General features: G+C 29.5%; 4 protein-coding genes and 1 long non-coding RNA gene across 7 annotated transcripts in view; 3 read left to right on the top strand and 2 right to left on the bottom strand.

Moving 5' to 3' along the window:
• Positions 1–1,216, bottom strand: part of LOC113373177 (kinesin-associated protein 3-like) — a 108,455-nt gene extending 107,239 nt beyond the window's left edge. The window contains exons 1-4 of the mRNA XM_026613494.1: positions 1,060–1,216; positions 860–977; positions 541–703; positions 267–473 (exon numbers count right to left, since the gene is read on the bottom strand). Coding sequence (XP_026469279.1) covers positions 267–473; positions 541–703; positions 860–977; positions 1,060–1,190 — 619 coding nt within the window. The 5' untranslated portion in view covers positions 1,191–1,216. The remainder of the gene's footprint in view (positions 1–266; positions 474–540; positions 704–859; positions 978–1,059) is intronic.
• A 4,276-nt stretch (positions 1,217–5,492) lies between these two features.
• Positions 5,493–8,645, top strand: LOC113373767 (probable glutamate receptor). Its single transcript, XM_026614043.1, has 10 exons — positions 5,493–5,559; positions 5,624–5,797; positions 5,855–6,046; positions 6,120–6,306; positions 7,041–7,253; positions 7,471–7,557; positions 7,689–7,791; positions 8,003–8,111; positions 8,175–8,359; positions 8,424–8,645. The coding sequence occupies exons 1-10, from the start codon at positions 5,493–5,495 to the stop codon at positions 8,643–8,645; spliced, it is 1,539 nt and encodes a 512-aa protein (XP_026469828.1).
• A 236-nt stretch (positions 8,646–8,881) lies between these two features.
• Positions 8,882–16,518, bottom strand: part of LOC113372160 (regucalcin-like) — a 43,441-nt gene continuing 35,804 nt past the window's right edge. The window contains exons 1-6 of one of the 2 annotated variants that reach the window (XM_026612491.1): positions 13,362–13,535; positions 12,957–13,122; positions 12,554–12,760; positions 12,202–12,417; positions 11,984–12,117; positions 8,882–9,104 (exon numbers count right to left, since the gene is read on the bottom strand). In XM_026612491.1, coding sequence (XP_026468276.1) covers positions 8,883–9,104; positions 11,984–12,117; positions 12,202–12,417; positions 12,554–12,760; positions 12,957–13,122 — 945 coding nt within the window. In that variant the 5' untranslated portion in view covers positions 13,362–13,535 and the 3' untranslated portion in view covers position 8,882. Of the gene's footprint in view, positions 9,105–11,983; positions 12,118–12,201; positions 12,418–12,553; positions 12,761–12,956; positions 13,123–13,361; positions 13,536–16,518 lie in introns of those variants that run through there. The other variant, XM_026612490.1, reaches the window with a different exon arrangement.
• On the top strand, positions 9,965–11,128 carry LOC113372161. 2 transcript variants are annotated; one of them, XR_003366723.1, is made up of 6 exons: positions 9,965–10,078; positions 10,143–10,384; positions 10,463–10,575; positions 10,650–10,804; positions 10,881–11,025; positions 11,107–11,128. It is a non-coding gene; the product is annotated as an uncharacterized LOC113372161 (long non-coding RNA). The 2 variants fall into 2 exon arrangements; XR_003366724.1 differs by having other exon boundaries at positions 9,972–10,078; positions 10,193–10,384.
• Positions 15,028–16,356, top strand: LOC113373766 (pyrimidine-specific ribonucleoside hydrolase RihA-like). The gene is made up of 3 exons (XM_026614042.1): positions 15,028–15,101; positions 16,068–16,278; positions 16,339–16,356. The coding sequence occupies exons 1-3, from the start codon at positions 15,055–15,057 to the stop codon at positions 16,354–16,356; spliced, it is 276 nt and encodes a 91-aa protein (XP_026469827.1). The 5' UTR covers positions 15,028–15,054.

Raw genomic sequence — 16,518 nt, 5'->3', positions numbered from 1 at the left:
TACTTTTTTTTAAATCACAAATAATTTAATTATAAAAAATATCCAGAATTAATAATAAATATTGTAGAGCATCAACTGCCTTTATTAATAACTGAATAAATATTTTGTCTGATTCAAAAGCTAGAACTAATTTTAAATGCTTTATGATAGTTTTAGAAACATCTACCAACTATCATATGTGCATAAAAAGCTAATATATTATAATATTATGAATTATATTTATAAAATATATAACACCCTTTTTATGCAAAGAATTAAATAGTTACCATTTTGAGATAAGCCTAATAGATTGTCAGGATTCCTTGCCAATTGTAAAAGTAATGCTGAGCCTTTGATTTTTTCTGGAATATCTTCATACAATAGTTCAACATATTCTTCAATATTTCCAATAATAGCTTTTTCAGTCATTCCGTCAGGTTTTTCTCCTGGACTCATAGAACCACTATTTTGCTGTGGAGACTTCACAGACCGATCTAATAAATAAATTCAAACCACATTAAATTATATCAATATTTCTCAATTTACAACTCAATGACTCACCATTAAAATTACTATTGCGATGTTTGAGATAACATATCAAGTGCTCAACATCCTTCAACTTGGTCATATGTATTAGATTACATTTCTCTATAACTTCTTGCGCCAAAGCCGCGCAATCTGTCTTCGCACTCAAATTTTTTAGCCTAATAATTTTTTGACAACCCTTCAAATAGAATATAAATTATAAAGTGACTGGAAAAATAATGTTTTGGCTTATAATCGTCAAAGAAACCAAGGTCAGAAATGACACAGGTGTGTAATTTGTAAGTAAATAGTATTGATTGTGCCGTGCTATATATAACATATATGGATCAAATACCTTGCGTTCGCCTAATACAGGGTCACCTAATTCACCGAGTAATGTAGCTTCCACTTCATAATTTACAATTAGAGCACTTTCTGTGGGATGAACATCGATTGCACCAGATTTGACTTTTCTGTTTATCAAAAATATAACAAACGTCACCAAACGTCAAGTTGACATAAGATTTTCGCAAGAGACGCGTGCTAAAAACTTACCTTTTCAAGAACTTGGCATCCTCAGATTGCATTGCGTACGATAATATTTTACAGCAAATATAGTATATGTAGTGTAGGAAAAACAAAAACAAAGACAATCCTGTAATTAGGTGAAAAATAACAGATAACATGCAAAATAGTTAAATCGATGGCGTCTCGATTCTTCACCCTAATTCTCTCTCCATAGTGATATTGCAAACTTACGTTGGTATTATATTTTCCGAGCACGCATTTTCTTCTATTCTTATGTTGGTACTGAGAATAGGGTAAAGGGGTTGAGAAAATAGATCAAATGCGCACAAATGCGACATGCACGCACTAGAATAGAGCCCGCATGCGCCGACAAATAACATATAATGCAAGATATTGTCCTTTTTATAATTATATATGCTTATACACACACACATATATATATATATATATATATATATATATACAGGAAACCCCCACATAACGCGGTACTTCTATAACACGCGATTTCGCTCCAACACGTGTTCGCTCTACGGTTTGAGAATTAAGCAATACCCTAATAAAATACAAAATATAGCGAAACCGAAAAAATAAAACTTTTAAAAGCTCAATAAATGTGATGAAACTATGCAAAACATGTCTAATTTGATATTTATTATTCGAGCGCGTACGTTCTATCGAAAAAAAATCTAGGTTTAGGTTCCGTTAACAATTAGTCTTAAACAAAAATCCTTTAATGAGCATAAAATATTAATTTAGATATCTCTGTATGTGGTAAATATACAAATATCTTTTCGCTAAAAGCAAGAAATCGTTTTACACCTTGAAGAATGAGGATTTCTTGCAAAAAAGGATAATCGCATTGAATAGCGCTTACTTATTGTTAATTTATGACTAAATCATATTATTCAAATAATGTATATTACATCTTTAAAAAAATAATAAATATAACAATATTTATCAAGAAATCATGATATGTAGCATGTTTTTTGAATCCTCTGTACTAGTTCTTTGTCCCGTATAACACGGATTCGCATAGCACGCTAGTTTTTTAGATCGTATCTACCGTGTTATACGGGATTTACCTGTATATATACACACACACATATATATATATATATATATATATATATATATTGTATGATTCTGAATTTGATGTTGACATATGTATTAACAAAGTCTAATAATCGGGCATAACATCAATAAAAAACATGAATTTCTTTCAAAAATTTATTTTAAATCCATACGTTTCGGCTATAATCCTAGCCTTCATTCAGTGGAAAAATTAGTAGATCTTAGTGTTAATTTGGAGAATTTTAATAATCCATGGTATTAGGATATGGTAATGCACTACACTATGTATTATAAACATTAACTTGAAATTACACAATATTTTCACAAAATACTGATTTGAAAAAATCACAAATGGATAGTGTGTTATTCGTAGACTGATTGAAGATGTAAATTTTACAACGTATGGATTTAAAATAAATTTTTAAAAGAAATTCATGTTTTTTATTGATGTTATATATATATGCAGGGCCGGTCCTACCCTGAAAGCAATGCATGCGGAAAATGCGGGCACAATGTCGAGGGGGCGTCATAACACGTATTTTTCGTATAATTTTAATGACAAACTGTTAAAACAGTTGAAAAAATAGAGGAAAAGGGGCACCAAGGAAAAAATTGCATGCGAGCGCTGAGGACCTTTGAACCGCTCCTGTATATATGTATCGAAAACCGAACCCGAGCTACAAAACATGATGAGCAGAATCGTCGAAGTGGGTACAAGTATCTTAAGATATGGAACAGAGATCAACATCGACAAATGAATGGAAAAATCAAAACGAGATGATGGAAAATGGTAGGAAATAGATAATTAAATATCTAGATTCTAGACCATATCCAATATTTGGGAATCATCCTGACCATAGACGGATACTGCATAGAGAGATCAGGGATCGCGAGCACCAAGGCGGCATTCCCGAAGAACGGTACTGACTAGCAAACTCGAGTCTCGACCTGCGTAGAGGCTAATAAAGTGCTACGTCTGGAAAATAGCTCTGTACGGATGGAAGACATGGACTCTAAGAAACGCCGACAAGAACTATCTGGAGAGTTTTGAAATGTGGTGCTGGCGGGGAATAGAGAAGATAAAGTAGACAGATAAGGTAACAAATGAAGAAGTCCTGATAAGAGTCAACGAAGAAAGGACTGTTCTGGGAACAATCCTTTCGTTCTGCAAACAAATGCTTCCTGCATGACATAGTCGAAGATGAAATAGAAGGACTGAAAGGAATGGGAAGAAAAAGCGAAGGCATATGATTGATGACTTAAATAAACAAAGGAGGTAAAAAAGGAATCATTAACTTTGTGATGCTCCCACACCATAGACGGTCTTTCAGGAAAACTAACATTTATTATACATATACATCATATATTATATATATAACAATAATAATAATAATAATCAATTAGCATCAATAGAATTTAACTATAAACAATTGTTAATACGTTAACGAAGGTAAAATGGGTAAAATTCAAGCATAACACAATGGAATTGCCTTAGAGCAGATCTGTTACAATAATCAATTATTCATCAGATATATTGATATATTGAGATCAGATATATTGAGTTGAATTCAAGAATAATTTTTGGTATCCGAATTCAAGTGTACGGTTTGGTAGAAATTTACACTCTTCTCTTACACTCTTCCCTTATTTGCAAAATAATAGAAATATTAATATTGAAAGACGATGGTCATAAATCCAGAAATAGTAATAAAAAGATTATCATGCACATTTTAATATCCGATATTTATATTTAATTATTTTACTATTTTATTGAAACACCACAGAAATAAAGATAAATAAGAATGCATTTTGTTGCGTAAACTTGCGATTTAATTCGACCAAGTAAGAGAAATATAAAAGAATTATAACTTATTTTAGATATTATATTTATTACTTCAAGTATTACGTAAGCGCTATAGGAGGGCGGGGGGGTTGTTGATTTGCTTATTTTGGGTTGAAATAGGGGGCAGGGGAGTCTGGATGATGATTACGTCATAGGTAGTATTTTTATTTTTTTACATTAATTGCAAAATCTTTACGTAATCATGGGAGTAGGGGGTAAGAGCTTTGCTTACTTTTGCTGACAAGGGGGATGGGGGGGGGGGTAAATAATTGTAATAAATCTGCTTACGTAATACTTGAACGATCCCTTATTTATACAATAAGTATGCTTGCAAGGTACCCATCAATTCTAGAACAATCATTAATAATAGATTTAAAAAAATAAAAATATTTTCCTACATATGTTTTTATTTGTGGTTATTTCTCCAATATTTTTCCAGAAATATCAATTGAAATAAATAATTCAAAGTTAGTTATTTTTGACGTGCATCTGGAACTCATCATGCATGTTTTACCATACTTTCCATAAAAAACTCAAATCAGATTCTTGTTAATTATTTTTCCATTTCAAGCTATTATAATGTTTTCGACAAGAATTATAATATATGTCTATCGGTTATTTATAATTATTATTGAGTATCTATAAATATGGGAGGTTTTGATATGTGTATATTTATTTTTGAAGTTGTATGTGATAAACGGGTACAAACTTTAAATCACAATACGCGTGTTTGTTAAAAAATTACAATTAAATCACATAACGAAAAGTTTAAAATTTAAATTCAATAGAAAAATTCATATTTTGTATAATTCAAAGAAAATCAAATATATTATGAGCAATGATTTTAAATATTACAACGGATGAAATTGTTCAGTTGATTGAAAAAATAGGTATCGAAATTGAATATTTTACTTAATATGTAGTTTGAAAATGTTAGTATTAAATGTAAATAAATATTAAATTGTGAATCAAACTAATAACAGCGTAAACTATACACACTTATTTAAAGCAATTTAAAAATAGTTTATTTACCTTTTCACATTTTTCTGATACAGTCATCCTTCACAGGAACAATTTTTAATTCAAATATATTTGTCGACTCCTTGAACTTAGCATATCTGAATTAATTATTTTCTTTTATAATTTTATATGAAAGATAGTTTTCATATTACAGCTTTGCTATATTTGCAAAATGCTTACTGCATAGCAATATTTGAAGAAACAGTCAATGGAGAATATAATTCTGTGAATAATTTTCTATGGAATAGTCCCATAATTATGTATGATGTTCAAAATGAAAGTAATTTAACAGAAAATGTGCTAAATTCATTAAATGCTGGTTGCGAAGTAAGTATAATAAACATTGTAATCTCTATTCTTTATTAAAAATACTCTCGATAATCATCTTATAAAAGTATAATATTAACAATTTGATTAAATTTAGGCGTACATAATAAATATAATTGATAGAGATGGAATTGAAATATTTTTAAACTCGTATATAAATGCTGTCTCTAAAGCTGATCGAAGAATATGTGATAGAAAAATGATCATCATTCTGAATGAAGAGCAACAAAATGAATCCACTGTTTTGGAACATCAACTATTTGAAGGTAAAATAATATAGGACATACTTAATAATGTTTAATATAAATGTCTTTTAATTATTTTTCCTAGATTTTCCTAATATTATCGTTATAACAAAATCTTCTCAAAATTCATACAAGCTATCAACAACAAAATATGGTGGAAAATACAACCACACAGAAGAATTATATTTAAACATGTGGTATAATGCAAGTTTCCGTTCTGATCGACATTTATTTTCGAATAAAATATCAGATATGGAAGGTACTCGTATAAAAATAGGTATTTTTATTATCTATATTTAATATTTGATCTTTTCAGGAAGAAATTTAAAAATTGTAACATTTAATTATAAACCGTATGCTATTTGGACAAGAGTGGAATCCGGCGGAAACGCCGGATATTTAGAAGAAGGTCCAGAAAGTTATGGAACAGTTTCTATTGATGGAACGGAACTTCGAGCTTGTTTAGAATTCTGCAATAAACATAATTGCACTATTAGCTTAATTGGTGGTAAGAATTAGTTCTGTCAATCACCATTGAAATAATATTTCCTTATAATTCATACAAATCTATTAATTCGTAGTCGATGAAGAAGAATGGGGAGAAATATATGAAAATGGCACTGGAATAGGAATTCTTGGTACACTTTCCGAAGGAAAAGTGGATTTAGGCGTGGGATCAGTATACTCATGGTATCACGAATATGAATTTCTGGATCTTTCTCTTCCGATGGTCCGAACTGGTATTACAGTTATAGCACCTATACCAAAGTAAATAAAATATATTTACATATTTCAAAAAATAATGAAAATTCTTGTTCATACTAAATTGTACGTACAATGCTGGAAATCTATAAACATAGAGTAGGTATACCACATTGAAAAAAAATTATATTCTCAAAAATCTTTGGAGTTACAAGCGAACTCATTTGCTAACAATAAGAGTTCTGTTTTAGATTTATTTATTTAGACATAATATTCTCGTTTTTTACTTAAATATATATGGAGCAGATGAAATGGTTTATGGTAAACATATCTCACAATAAAAATTATAACTAATTGTAAATAGCATTTTGCCTTAAGGCTTCAAACTTCCAGATATGTACACGTAATAAATTTTATCAATAAAAATTGAGATTCAGCTATTTAGGTAAACATAACTGTTTAAGAAATAGCATTTTCTGTTTCACTACAAAATAATCAAAACGATTTCCAATGTCTTTCAAACATACTTTTATAAAATCTGTAGTTGTATAAATCAAATTTATTTATTTATTACATTTTTTTTTATTTCATATTTTTTATAATTCAACCGCTTATCGTAGGCCTGAAATATTTTAGCCTGTTATTTCATACATCGAAATCTATCGTTGTGCAAAGTTTCATCAAAATCAAAAACTCATCTAGAATCTTAGGATAATAAGGTCATTAGACTAGAGTTATTAACTTAATATTATTATTTTCTTACTATTATGTAAGTAATTATTGATTTTCTAATTTTACAGATTACGTCCGGGATGGTCGATTCCAATAAGACCTTTTTCTTCAAAATTATGGCTTGGGCTTATTGTTTCTATAGCAGTATCAGTAATTGTTTCCTATATTTCTGATAAATTTAAAAATACCCCATACACAAGTATAGAAAACGAAACGATCTTTATTATAAGATATTTACTTTTACAACCTCCGCCGGATGCCGATAGCTTAAAATATAACAGGTAAGATGGAAAATATTTATTAATTTTAATTTGAATATATAAATATTTTAAATGAAATATGTTTTTCAAAATTCTGAACGATAGGGAAACTTATCTAGATAAAGTCTTCTTTACATAGCTTTTTACCGGCAATGTTGCAATAAAATAAATTATGTTCCTATCAAAAGGAAAACCACTGGGTTACCTTCTAATTCAATTGTGTTTTGTTATATTTTAGATTTATCGTATCAGGAATTTTATTACTGGCCTTGATGTTGTCAAATGCATATGCTGGCGGCTTGTCCAGTATTATGACTATTCCAGTGTAAGCAATCATGATTCTATCTAGACCGCTTTTTATATTATTTATGTATTAATTGCACACATAAAGCTTGAATTTTGCATACATAAAGCTTGTATAACATAAGTTTTGTATATTTTTACGGAATATTGTAGACACGATCCACCAATCGATTCAGTAAAAGATTTGTCATCAAAGAATATGGAATGGGGAGCAAACTCCGATGCTTGGCTTTATTCTTTAGTGGCAGCAGAAGAGGTAAAAATTTTAGGTAACTTTAAGTAGATATTATGATATCGTAATTTCTTAAGTTTTTAAATAGAAAAAATAACAAAAAATAAAACTTAAAAAAAATTGGAAACCGTTATAACGTTATAATTTAAATATCAAACGCCCTAAATTGAAAATTCTCAGTTGTAAACTTTATGCCCATATAAAATTTATGTAGACATTTATCTTCCATCCACAGCCGGAATTAATTCATTTACGATCCATGTTCAGAAAATTGAATGATGACCAATTGATTAAGCGACAACGTTCCGGAGATTTTGCTTTCAGTGTCGAAAGATTACCTTCAGGTTTTATTTATTTTTTAATTGCATATTAAATACATAATATTTACATATGTATTGCATATATAGATCATTTTGCGGTAGGAGATTATATAAAAGAAGAATACATCGATCGTCTGCGATTGATGAAGGAAGATATTTATTGGGAGCAGTGTGTGGCAATGATGCCTAAAAGTTCACCATTTTTGGATTCCTATAACATGCATATTTTAAGAATATTAGAAACAGGATTGCCAGCATTTTGGGAATTCAAGGTAAACTTATATTTTCCATTTTTATTCCGCGATTTTTGAGATTTCAAACAGGTTTTTTTCGCAGGTTTCAATTAAATACTTAAATAATAAGGTTCAATTAGGTATTTTATTATCGAATACTATGCACGACCATTCCGGACCTGTAAAGTTAAGACCAGACCACATTTCCGGGGCTCTGGTCGCATGGACGTTGGGAATGATAATTTCTACTGCGATATTCGTTTGCGAATTATTGATAAAACGTCTTGGCAACAAAGAATTATATCTGAACACAGAACGTGAATAAATTTTAGATTTTGGTGATACTGATTTTTATTACGCTTATGAAAGATGGATGAAAACTTTGTTATGTTTTATTGAAAGTAGAACCTATGTACCATCACCATAAAAAATATAAAACTGTTTTCTTCTTTTCACAACTTGTTTAATTATAACAAAAATATAATATAAATATATTAAAAATATATTAAAAATATATATATATATATATATATATATATAATATTCAATTTTGGACCAAGAATTAGTTGTCTAAGCGAACAGTATTGGCAAGAAGACCTTTAGCACCCAAACCAGTCACCTCAAAAATTGCGCCTGCAGGCTGACCTAGTGATTTATTATTAGGTCCAAGAGAACATGTTGTAACGTACAAAATATCACGATTTTTTCCTCCAAAGCAAACTGATGTCACTTGTGGTGTGGGAATAATAACTGTTTTCAATATTTCACCATTTTGCACATCAACCTTTAAATGATAACATAATAATCAATCACACCGATTGTATGCATATATGAAAATACACACATATTTGTATCTGTATTTATATAATATATAAAAATTCAGCTTTATACATTAATGTCTAATTAGTCACCGTAGAGCTACAAACTTCGTGTGAATTACTTTTAACTTCCTGAACGAGATTATGTTTTGGCCAGTAAAGCCAATATGCTAATTTTATGTTTACTCGGCGTTTGAAGTCATTCTGAATCATTTAATACCAAAATTGGAATAGTATCAGTGTATGTATGGACCAAATATGATCGTTCGTCAAGATTTTTTAAAAAAACTGTTGAGCTGATTTGATAATTTAAAAACTCCTCGATGAAACTTGGTAAAAACACGCATTATTATAAATAAATATAATAACTATAACTACAGTTTTGCGTCACGATCGGCCGAGCTAATTCTTCCCCAGTAAACACGCGATGTGATCTTCTATAATATCGACATCGTTATTATAATGCGGTTATCGAATCTACGCCACAAGAGGATTTTAAACTTGCGTGCGCTTGTGTGTGTTACAATACACGCAAAGCTCGCATTGAGTTGTCTCACGAGACATAAACACGCGCTGTCGGGGGTGATGACATCGTTGAATTTCATGTGAGATACATGTCGTGCGCTGGTGTGTGTTAGCACACATGCAAAGCATAATCAATGACGTCACACGGCGTGAAGCAAACGCGTCGTGCGCTGCGTTGTGTGCGTTGTGTGCTGGTGTGTGTGACCATACAAAGAAAGCTTTACATCAGCGCGCCGTGGCCACTGGTGGAACCGACTGTTTCTTTGACGAAAGCTAAACTAACCGCTTACAAAATGGCGCAAATGTCACGAATTTATCATGCATCAAGTTATATTTTCTTTAGTATAATAATTACATTCGTTTAGTTAAGCAACTTGTTTATGATAATTGTAGAAAAGTGTAGAAAAATGACACCGTAAGTATATCATATATTATTTATATAGATATGTAATTACTTCACGATTTTGAATTCCATTTAGTGCATTATATCCTGGGATGAAGAAACGTTATTTTATGTCGATTTCTTTAGATGACAAAGGAGGTAACCAAATAGCATATCTTACAAAATCTGAGGACAATAATAAGGATCGTTTATCAAGGTTAAAATAATTATTTTACTAAATTAAGACATTAACATATCCATGTGTTCGACATAACCTCACTTCTTAAATCTCTTAAATTAGTCGGTTGAGAAGCGGATCGAGAATGATTGTTTGAATATGTAAGTCACTACAAATATAATAGCTATACAAATATATATAAACAGCAAACACGTATGCCATGTTCATATTTATTTCAGAAGTCGTACAAAATTGGAATGAAACGATGAACAATATACAGATCTTTAGACAGGCTCAAATAATGTATGTTTAGGAGCAACTTGAAGATAATGGAGATTTATCTTCTTAATATGTAAGTTGATTCATATATAGTTGCTGTATATATATTATTTGGTAACAAATACATTATATTTATAATTGTTTTAGAAAACCTCTAAAATTGGGAACAGTATGTCATATATGCATGAACTTGATTGATGTATTGATGTATAATGAACTGAAGATATAATGAATTCAATCAGGTTAAAAAAATGTATGTGCAAAAGCGACTCGAAGACGATTTAGATTTGTCTCCTGAATATGTAAGTTGCTACACATATGGAGTGGTATATATATTATTAGATTCAATAAAACACATTATGTTTCAAATTGTTTTAGAAAACTTCCAAGAAGTACATCATATATGAATATCCTGTATCCTCGCATTTGATGTAATGAACTGGCGATAGAATGAAATCAGTCAGTGTTAAAAATGTATGTGTAAAAGCGACTTTAAGATGATGGAGATTTGTACACTGAACATGTAGGTAGCTACACATATGGTAGCTGTATATATATATTATATTATATACAGTAAATCACATTATGTTTGAATTTGTTTTAGAAAACTTCCAAAATTTGGGGCAGTATGTCATATGTGCATAATCTGTATCCTGGCATTTGATGCAATGAACTGGCGATAGAATGAAATAATGAAAAATAGGCAGGCTGTTTGATGTATAAGGAAGTGGCGATAGAATACTTATGCAACACTTCACACTTCACGCCCCAAAAATAGAATTACGTTCATTAGATATACAACAATTTTCATTAAATATACTGTTATTAATATGTTAAGATTGAATAATTTGTAAAAAGTTTTCTAGTATAGTTCATGTTAAAATTTTATAATTTCAAAACTACAATTCTAATTTGTAATATTTAAATATTGTAAAATTTCTTATTATTCACGTAAATAAATGCTTATTCGTACAGAAAAGAATATTAATTGCATTACGTCATCACTTTCAGGTGCTATTACGTCATGAGTCGCCATTTTGTATGACGTCATGACCGAATCGTTTTCATTCGCCAATGACGTCATGACTGGGGTGAACGCCTTACGTCAGACGGTCTTATCATAATAAACAAACATATGTGGGTCAACGTCGATTTTCATGTATCACGAACGCCACGTGCGCCAGAGACCGAACCTCGATAGTTGTTCGATAGTTACATAAATTTGCGGCCGTATCCATTAAATATCGAGGACAATGAATATGGGAACCGCATGTCACACGACCTAAATAAAATATTGCCACGATGTTGTGGCCATATCGCATGTTTACTGGGTCATATAGCAGATAAGAGCAACATTTTTGACCACGTTTTCACTCAAAGCCCTAAGGCCGATTTTAAAAATTCAAAAAAGTTTCCATATCAATATTAACCAATATCAATATGATCAAATTGTAATTAATGGTTAACAGTAAAGATATTACCTGAACAACTCGGCCACCAAAGAATAAAGCAATCCACAAATGCCCATCACAGTCAATGGTAATACCATCTGGTAAAGATCCCTCTGGTAATCCATGCAGAGGTAACTTAGAATCAAACACCACTCTTCCTTCACCTATAACACAATGCAATCAATCATTATTTAAAAATTCGTGAGTTGTAAAAACAGCATAAAAAATTAACATATATAAGTACTTACCAATATTACCAGTTTTACTGTCATAAGAATATTCAGTAACTGCATGTTTTAGAGAATCTGCATAGTACATTTTCCCTGTTTTTTCATTCCAAGCCAAACCATTTGATAATCCAACATTTTTTACTCTGGTTGTTAACATTGGTTTTTCCAGAGGAGAATAAGACACAAGAACACCACAATGAACATCAGAGGATGCCCAATCAATTAACATTGTCCCTAAAATATAAATATAATAATTGCACAAGTTATTTGAAAGGCAAACTTATAAGATTTATGGATATTTGGATTACATGATAATAAAGTTTTCATAAATTGAGTAATTATTGAAGCATTACTAAGGAAATGTATTTACCAGTGTACAACCGCCCTTGAAAATCAGCTTTTCCATCGTTAACTCTACCATTCTCAGGTTCAAGTCCAGTTACTAAATCCTTGACAATCATAACATTGTTTGCTTTGCCATTCCATTCAATCAAAGTAATTTTATCATCAAAACCAATTACAAATTTATCAGTGGTACCTGCGACTGGTATTACAAAACCCACATGTTTAGCTCCTCCTGAAATTATAAATACTCTTCATCGAGACATTCAAATTTTCAAGATTAATAACAATGTAAAGATACTTAGGAAACACATTTACTGTCATTAATATACCATGAATAATAATCAATTTCATGCATTACGACAAACCAGATAAGATATAATTTGATTATTGAATAAGTGTATGAGATATAATCTAATTATTTTTATTACCAACAATTGCTTTGTTTGTAGTTTTTGTAGCTGGATCATAACGGCCAACAATATTTGCAACTATATCTACAAAGTATAAACATTGCTGTGAATCATCCCAATGTGGACCTTCTCCGAGCTGGTAATACTCCTCACTTATTTGTTTAACGCTATGTGAATGTTCCATCTGAAATAATAAAAATTATATTATTTGTACATTCAATTAATATAAAATTGGAATAGCAATTGTATTAGCAATGAGAAATAGTGGTATATATATATATATATACATATAATTATACATAGTTTTGTAGCAGGCATCAATTTTATTATATATATATATATATATATATATATATATATTATAATATATATTACAAAATATATATTTACATCATATATAAAATTACACACTAAATACTTAACTTTAACGTTGTTATTCCACAAGGTATACTACTAAAAATATTTACGAAAATGTGATAAATTAAATGTAAATATGGAATTTATATGTTTTGATAGCTAATCTAAGAAGCTGTTCAATAGCCACAACAACATTTATCACAATGACATTAATAATAAAGGTTAAATTAATGAGATCTCAAGTTGGTAGGTCAACCCATCTATAAGGAGTTAATACTTTTTTTCTTCATACTTAAGCCACTATAAATAATCTCCTGAATGCTGATCTTCCATTCAAACCGGAATTTCCATGTGCTTTTTTAAGGTTGCACGTTGCACTTTATAATTTTGAAATTGTCCTTATGCAATCAGTAACCTCCGAGACTTAACAGAACATCCTTTTATATTTATATTTATATTATAAATAATTTTCGAATTTATTTGATGTTTAATACTCAAATAGAGATGTATATTCATATTTCGAACACATACATTGTTAATGCAAAAACTTTAACTAAATAACTAACTTTGAAATTCTTTTAAGAGTTCTGTGTTATTGCATTGTGCAAAATTTTATTTTTTTCGAAAAAAAATTGTTTAAATTATAGAAATATTATAATATGTAATCGTGCCAATTAATGCTATTGGAATATGTAGAGCCACGTGTTTTTGTATGTTACAGTTTTTTATCTTTCTGGAAGTTGTGTTTTAGCCAGAAAATCTGATTTGCTCATTTTTAGTCTTCTCGATGCTTTAAGTTTTTCTGCATCGTTTGACACCAAAAATGGGAAATAGTATGTGTATTTATGTCAGCCAAAATTTAATCTTTACCCCATAAATTTAAGTTTAAAGTTTATTACTCTTAAGATGCTCGGCCAAGTCAAATTCCCTAATATAATTTTAATTCTTTAGAATTAGCTGCAAAGTGCAAAATATATTGAACCGATTTCGTAATTTTAAAAAGACCTCGCAAAAAGAATGGAATGTGTTAAATAATTTAAATTTAATTAATACGATTTGACCTGTAAGAACGAGAAAGAAAAAAAAAATTTCTATTTATATTCTTTAAAATATAAACATTTGAAAATGTCATCTAAATAGCTAAATTTCAATTCTTATTATCTACACATATGGGGAAGTTCATATAATAGTAATATTTACTCAAACGATTAACATTTTTTATCGTATATCAAATATAACATCGTGCTAAATAAAATCTTATAAAAGCATTAATTTATATGGGTTAATCAAATGAATTAATGTTTCTAAAAATATTATAAACGGGAACACCACTCTGATCTCGGTTTGTATTTATATAAATTAACTCATGTAAATAAATATATATTAATTGTATATACTTATATAAATTTATTTAAGTATAAATACTTTATAATATCATATCTTTTAGAGATTATTTTATCAGGATTTGCATTCAAGTTAATCATCGACCAAACAATACCATTGAATATAAGTACCTCATATGAATACTCTTCTTTATTTATGAGGTAACTGTATATGTGTATGAATATATATAAATAAATGAACATATCGTTATAACTTTGGAATGGCCTTCATTTTTGCTGGTTTTGTCACAATTTTATAGTAAACAAGTTTAATTTCAACTGTGTGATATTTATTTATTATTGCAAATAAATATTTACAATAAATTATGTAAAGTGGAATTTATGTGAAAACGATACAAGAAAAAAGAATAGTAAACATGAAGATAATATTCTTTGTAATATCAATATTTATTTATTATGTAAGGTAAGCGAGTTTAATAATCTACTCTGTCTCGTATGAATATGTGGTTGAATAATGAAGAGATAACGTTAAATTGTATTTAATTATTGGTTCGAGCAAAATTACGTATGTATGTACTCGTTTGTATCTAAATAATTAAAAAATCTTTCGATTTGTATTGACGTTTTATATATATGTATTTGGTATGCAATTTCAACGTTCTCTATATTATTAAAAATTATATAATACATGAATCAGTACATTTTTATTAGTTCAGTACCGATTTTGCAGATGTGAAACGAATATTTGTACTATATGTGTTTAAAACATTTTTGGATTTTTTTATTTCTCATAAACATATAATATAGTAGTTAATTAAAGAACTGTTATTTCATATTTTTTATATATGAAATATTATCAATATTTCATATATTATTAATATATTTCATATTTTTTTCCACTCCTAAAATTTTCTTTTCTTTAGAATCATCTTATCTAAAGCACTAATAAATGTAATTGATAGAGATGGAATTGAAATATTTTTAAACTCGTATATAAATGCTGTCTTTAAAGCTGATCGAAGAATATGTGATAGAAAAATGATCATCATCCTAAATGGAGAGCAACAAAATGAATCTACTAAGATCTACCTAGAGGGTATTTTTGCTACTCTTGAGATCAAAAATCTTAATTGAAAATCTGATATCACACTGCTTGATATCAAGCTAGCCGCGATTGGGGTCAAACCTGGAACTAGTGGCTGCCATTTACGTTCTTATTACACACCGTTGCTAGCTGATGACCACAAATTAATTCAAACTTTTTATTCTTAAAATTTTCTTTCTTCCAGAGTTGTCCCACTTTGACCATTTAAAAATCTAATCATCTTATCTGAAGCACAATGTCACTAAATTTTAACTATTGTAATATGTATGAAACATTAACATCTAAATTATGCTTTTTAAAAAATATATTTCATAAATTTTATAGTTGCGAAAAGAATAAGGACATTAAAAAGCCTCTGGTTGTCGTGGACGTAGATGCTGGTGCAGACGATGCTATTGCCCTCCTGATGCTTTTAGCAGCTCATAAACGAGAAGAAATCGAATTAATGGCTATAACGTGCGTAGCTGGTAATACAAATTTGACCAATGTTGCTACGAATGTGCTACGGCTTTTGGAGGCTGCTTCTGCTTTAAATGTAAGACCAAGAGAGAAGATAATAATATATAATTAGCCAATTTAAAATTCGAAATCTTAGGTATGTGCTATTTTGTAAATTTGATAGAAACGCAAATCCTTATCGAAAATACAAAAATACTTGAAAGATTTTAAATTCATGGTATCGATGCTGCCGTTATTGGGAGAACACCAACGAACGAGGTCAAATTTTGATCCACACACACTTTTTCAGTTTTGGCTTCGAAATTTGGTATAAAAA

This window comes from Ctenocephalides felis, unplaced genomic scaffold (assembly GCF_003426905.1).
Source record: "Ctenocephalides felis isolate EL2017-DRISC unplaced genomic scaffold, ASM342690v1 CF-g0.4_SCAFFOLD_01604, whole genome shotgun sequence".
In the NCBI taxonomy this organism is placed as follows: domain Eukaryota; kingdom Metazoa; phylum Arthropoda; class Insecta; order Siphonaptera; family Pulicidae; genus Ctenocephalides; species Ctenocephalides felis.
This window is presented reverse-complemented; position numbering and strand designations above follow the sequence as displayed.

Coding starts and splice junctions, on each gene's coding strand:
- LOC113373766 (XM_026614042.1), top strand. CDS start 15,055: ATGAAGATAATATTCTTTGTAATATCAATATTTATTTATTATGTAAG. Junction 15,102..16,067: donor ATATTTATTTATTATGTAAG/GTAAGCGAGTTT, acceptor TAAATTTTATAG/TTGCGAAAAGAATAAGGACA.
- LOC113373767 (XM_026614043.1), top strand. CDS start 5,493: ATGATCATCATTCTGAATGAAGAGCAACAAAATGAATCCACTGTTTTG. Junction 5,798..5,854: donor TAAAATATCAGATATGGAAG/GTACTCGTATAA, acceptor TGATCTTTTCAG/GAAGAAATTTAAAAATTGTA. Junction 7,558..7,688: donor AGTATTATGACTATTCCAGT/GTAAGCAATCAT, acceptor GGAATATTGTAG/ACACGATCCACCAATCGATT.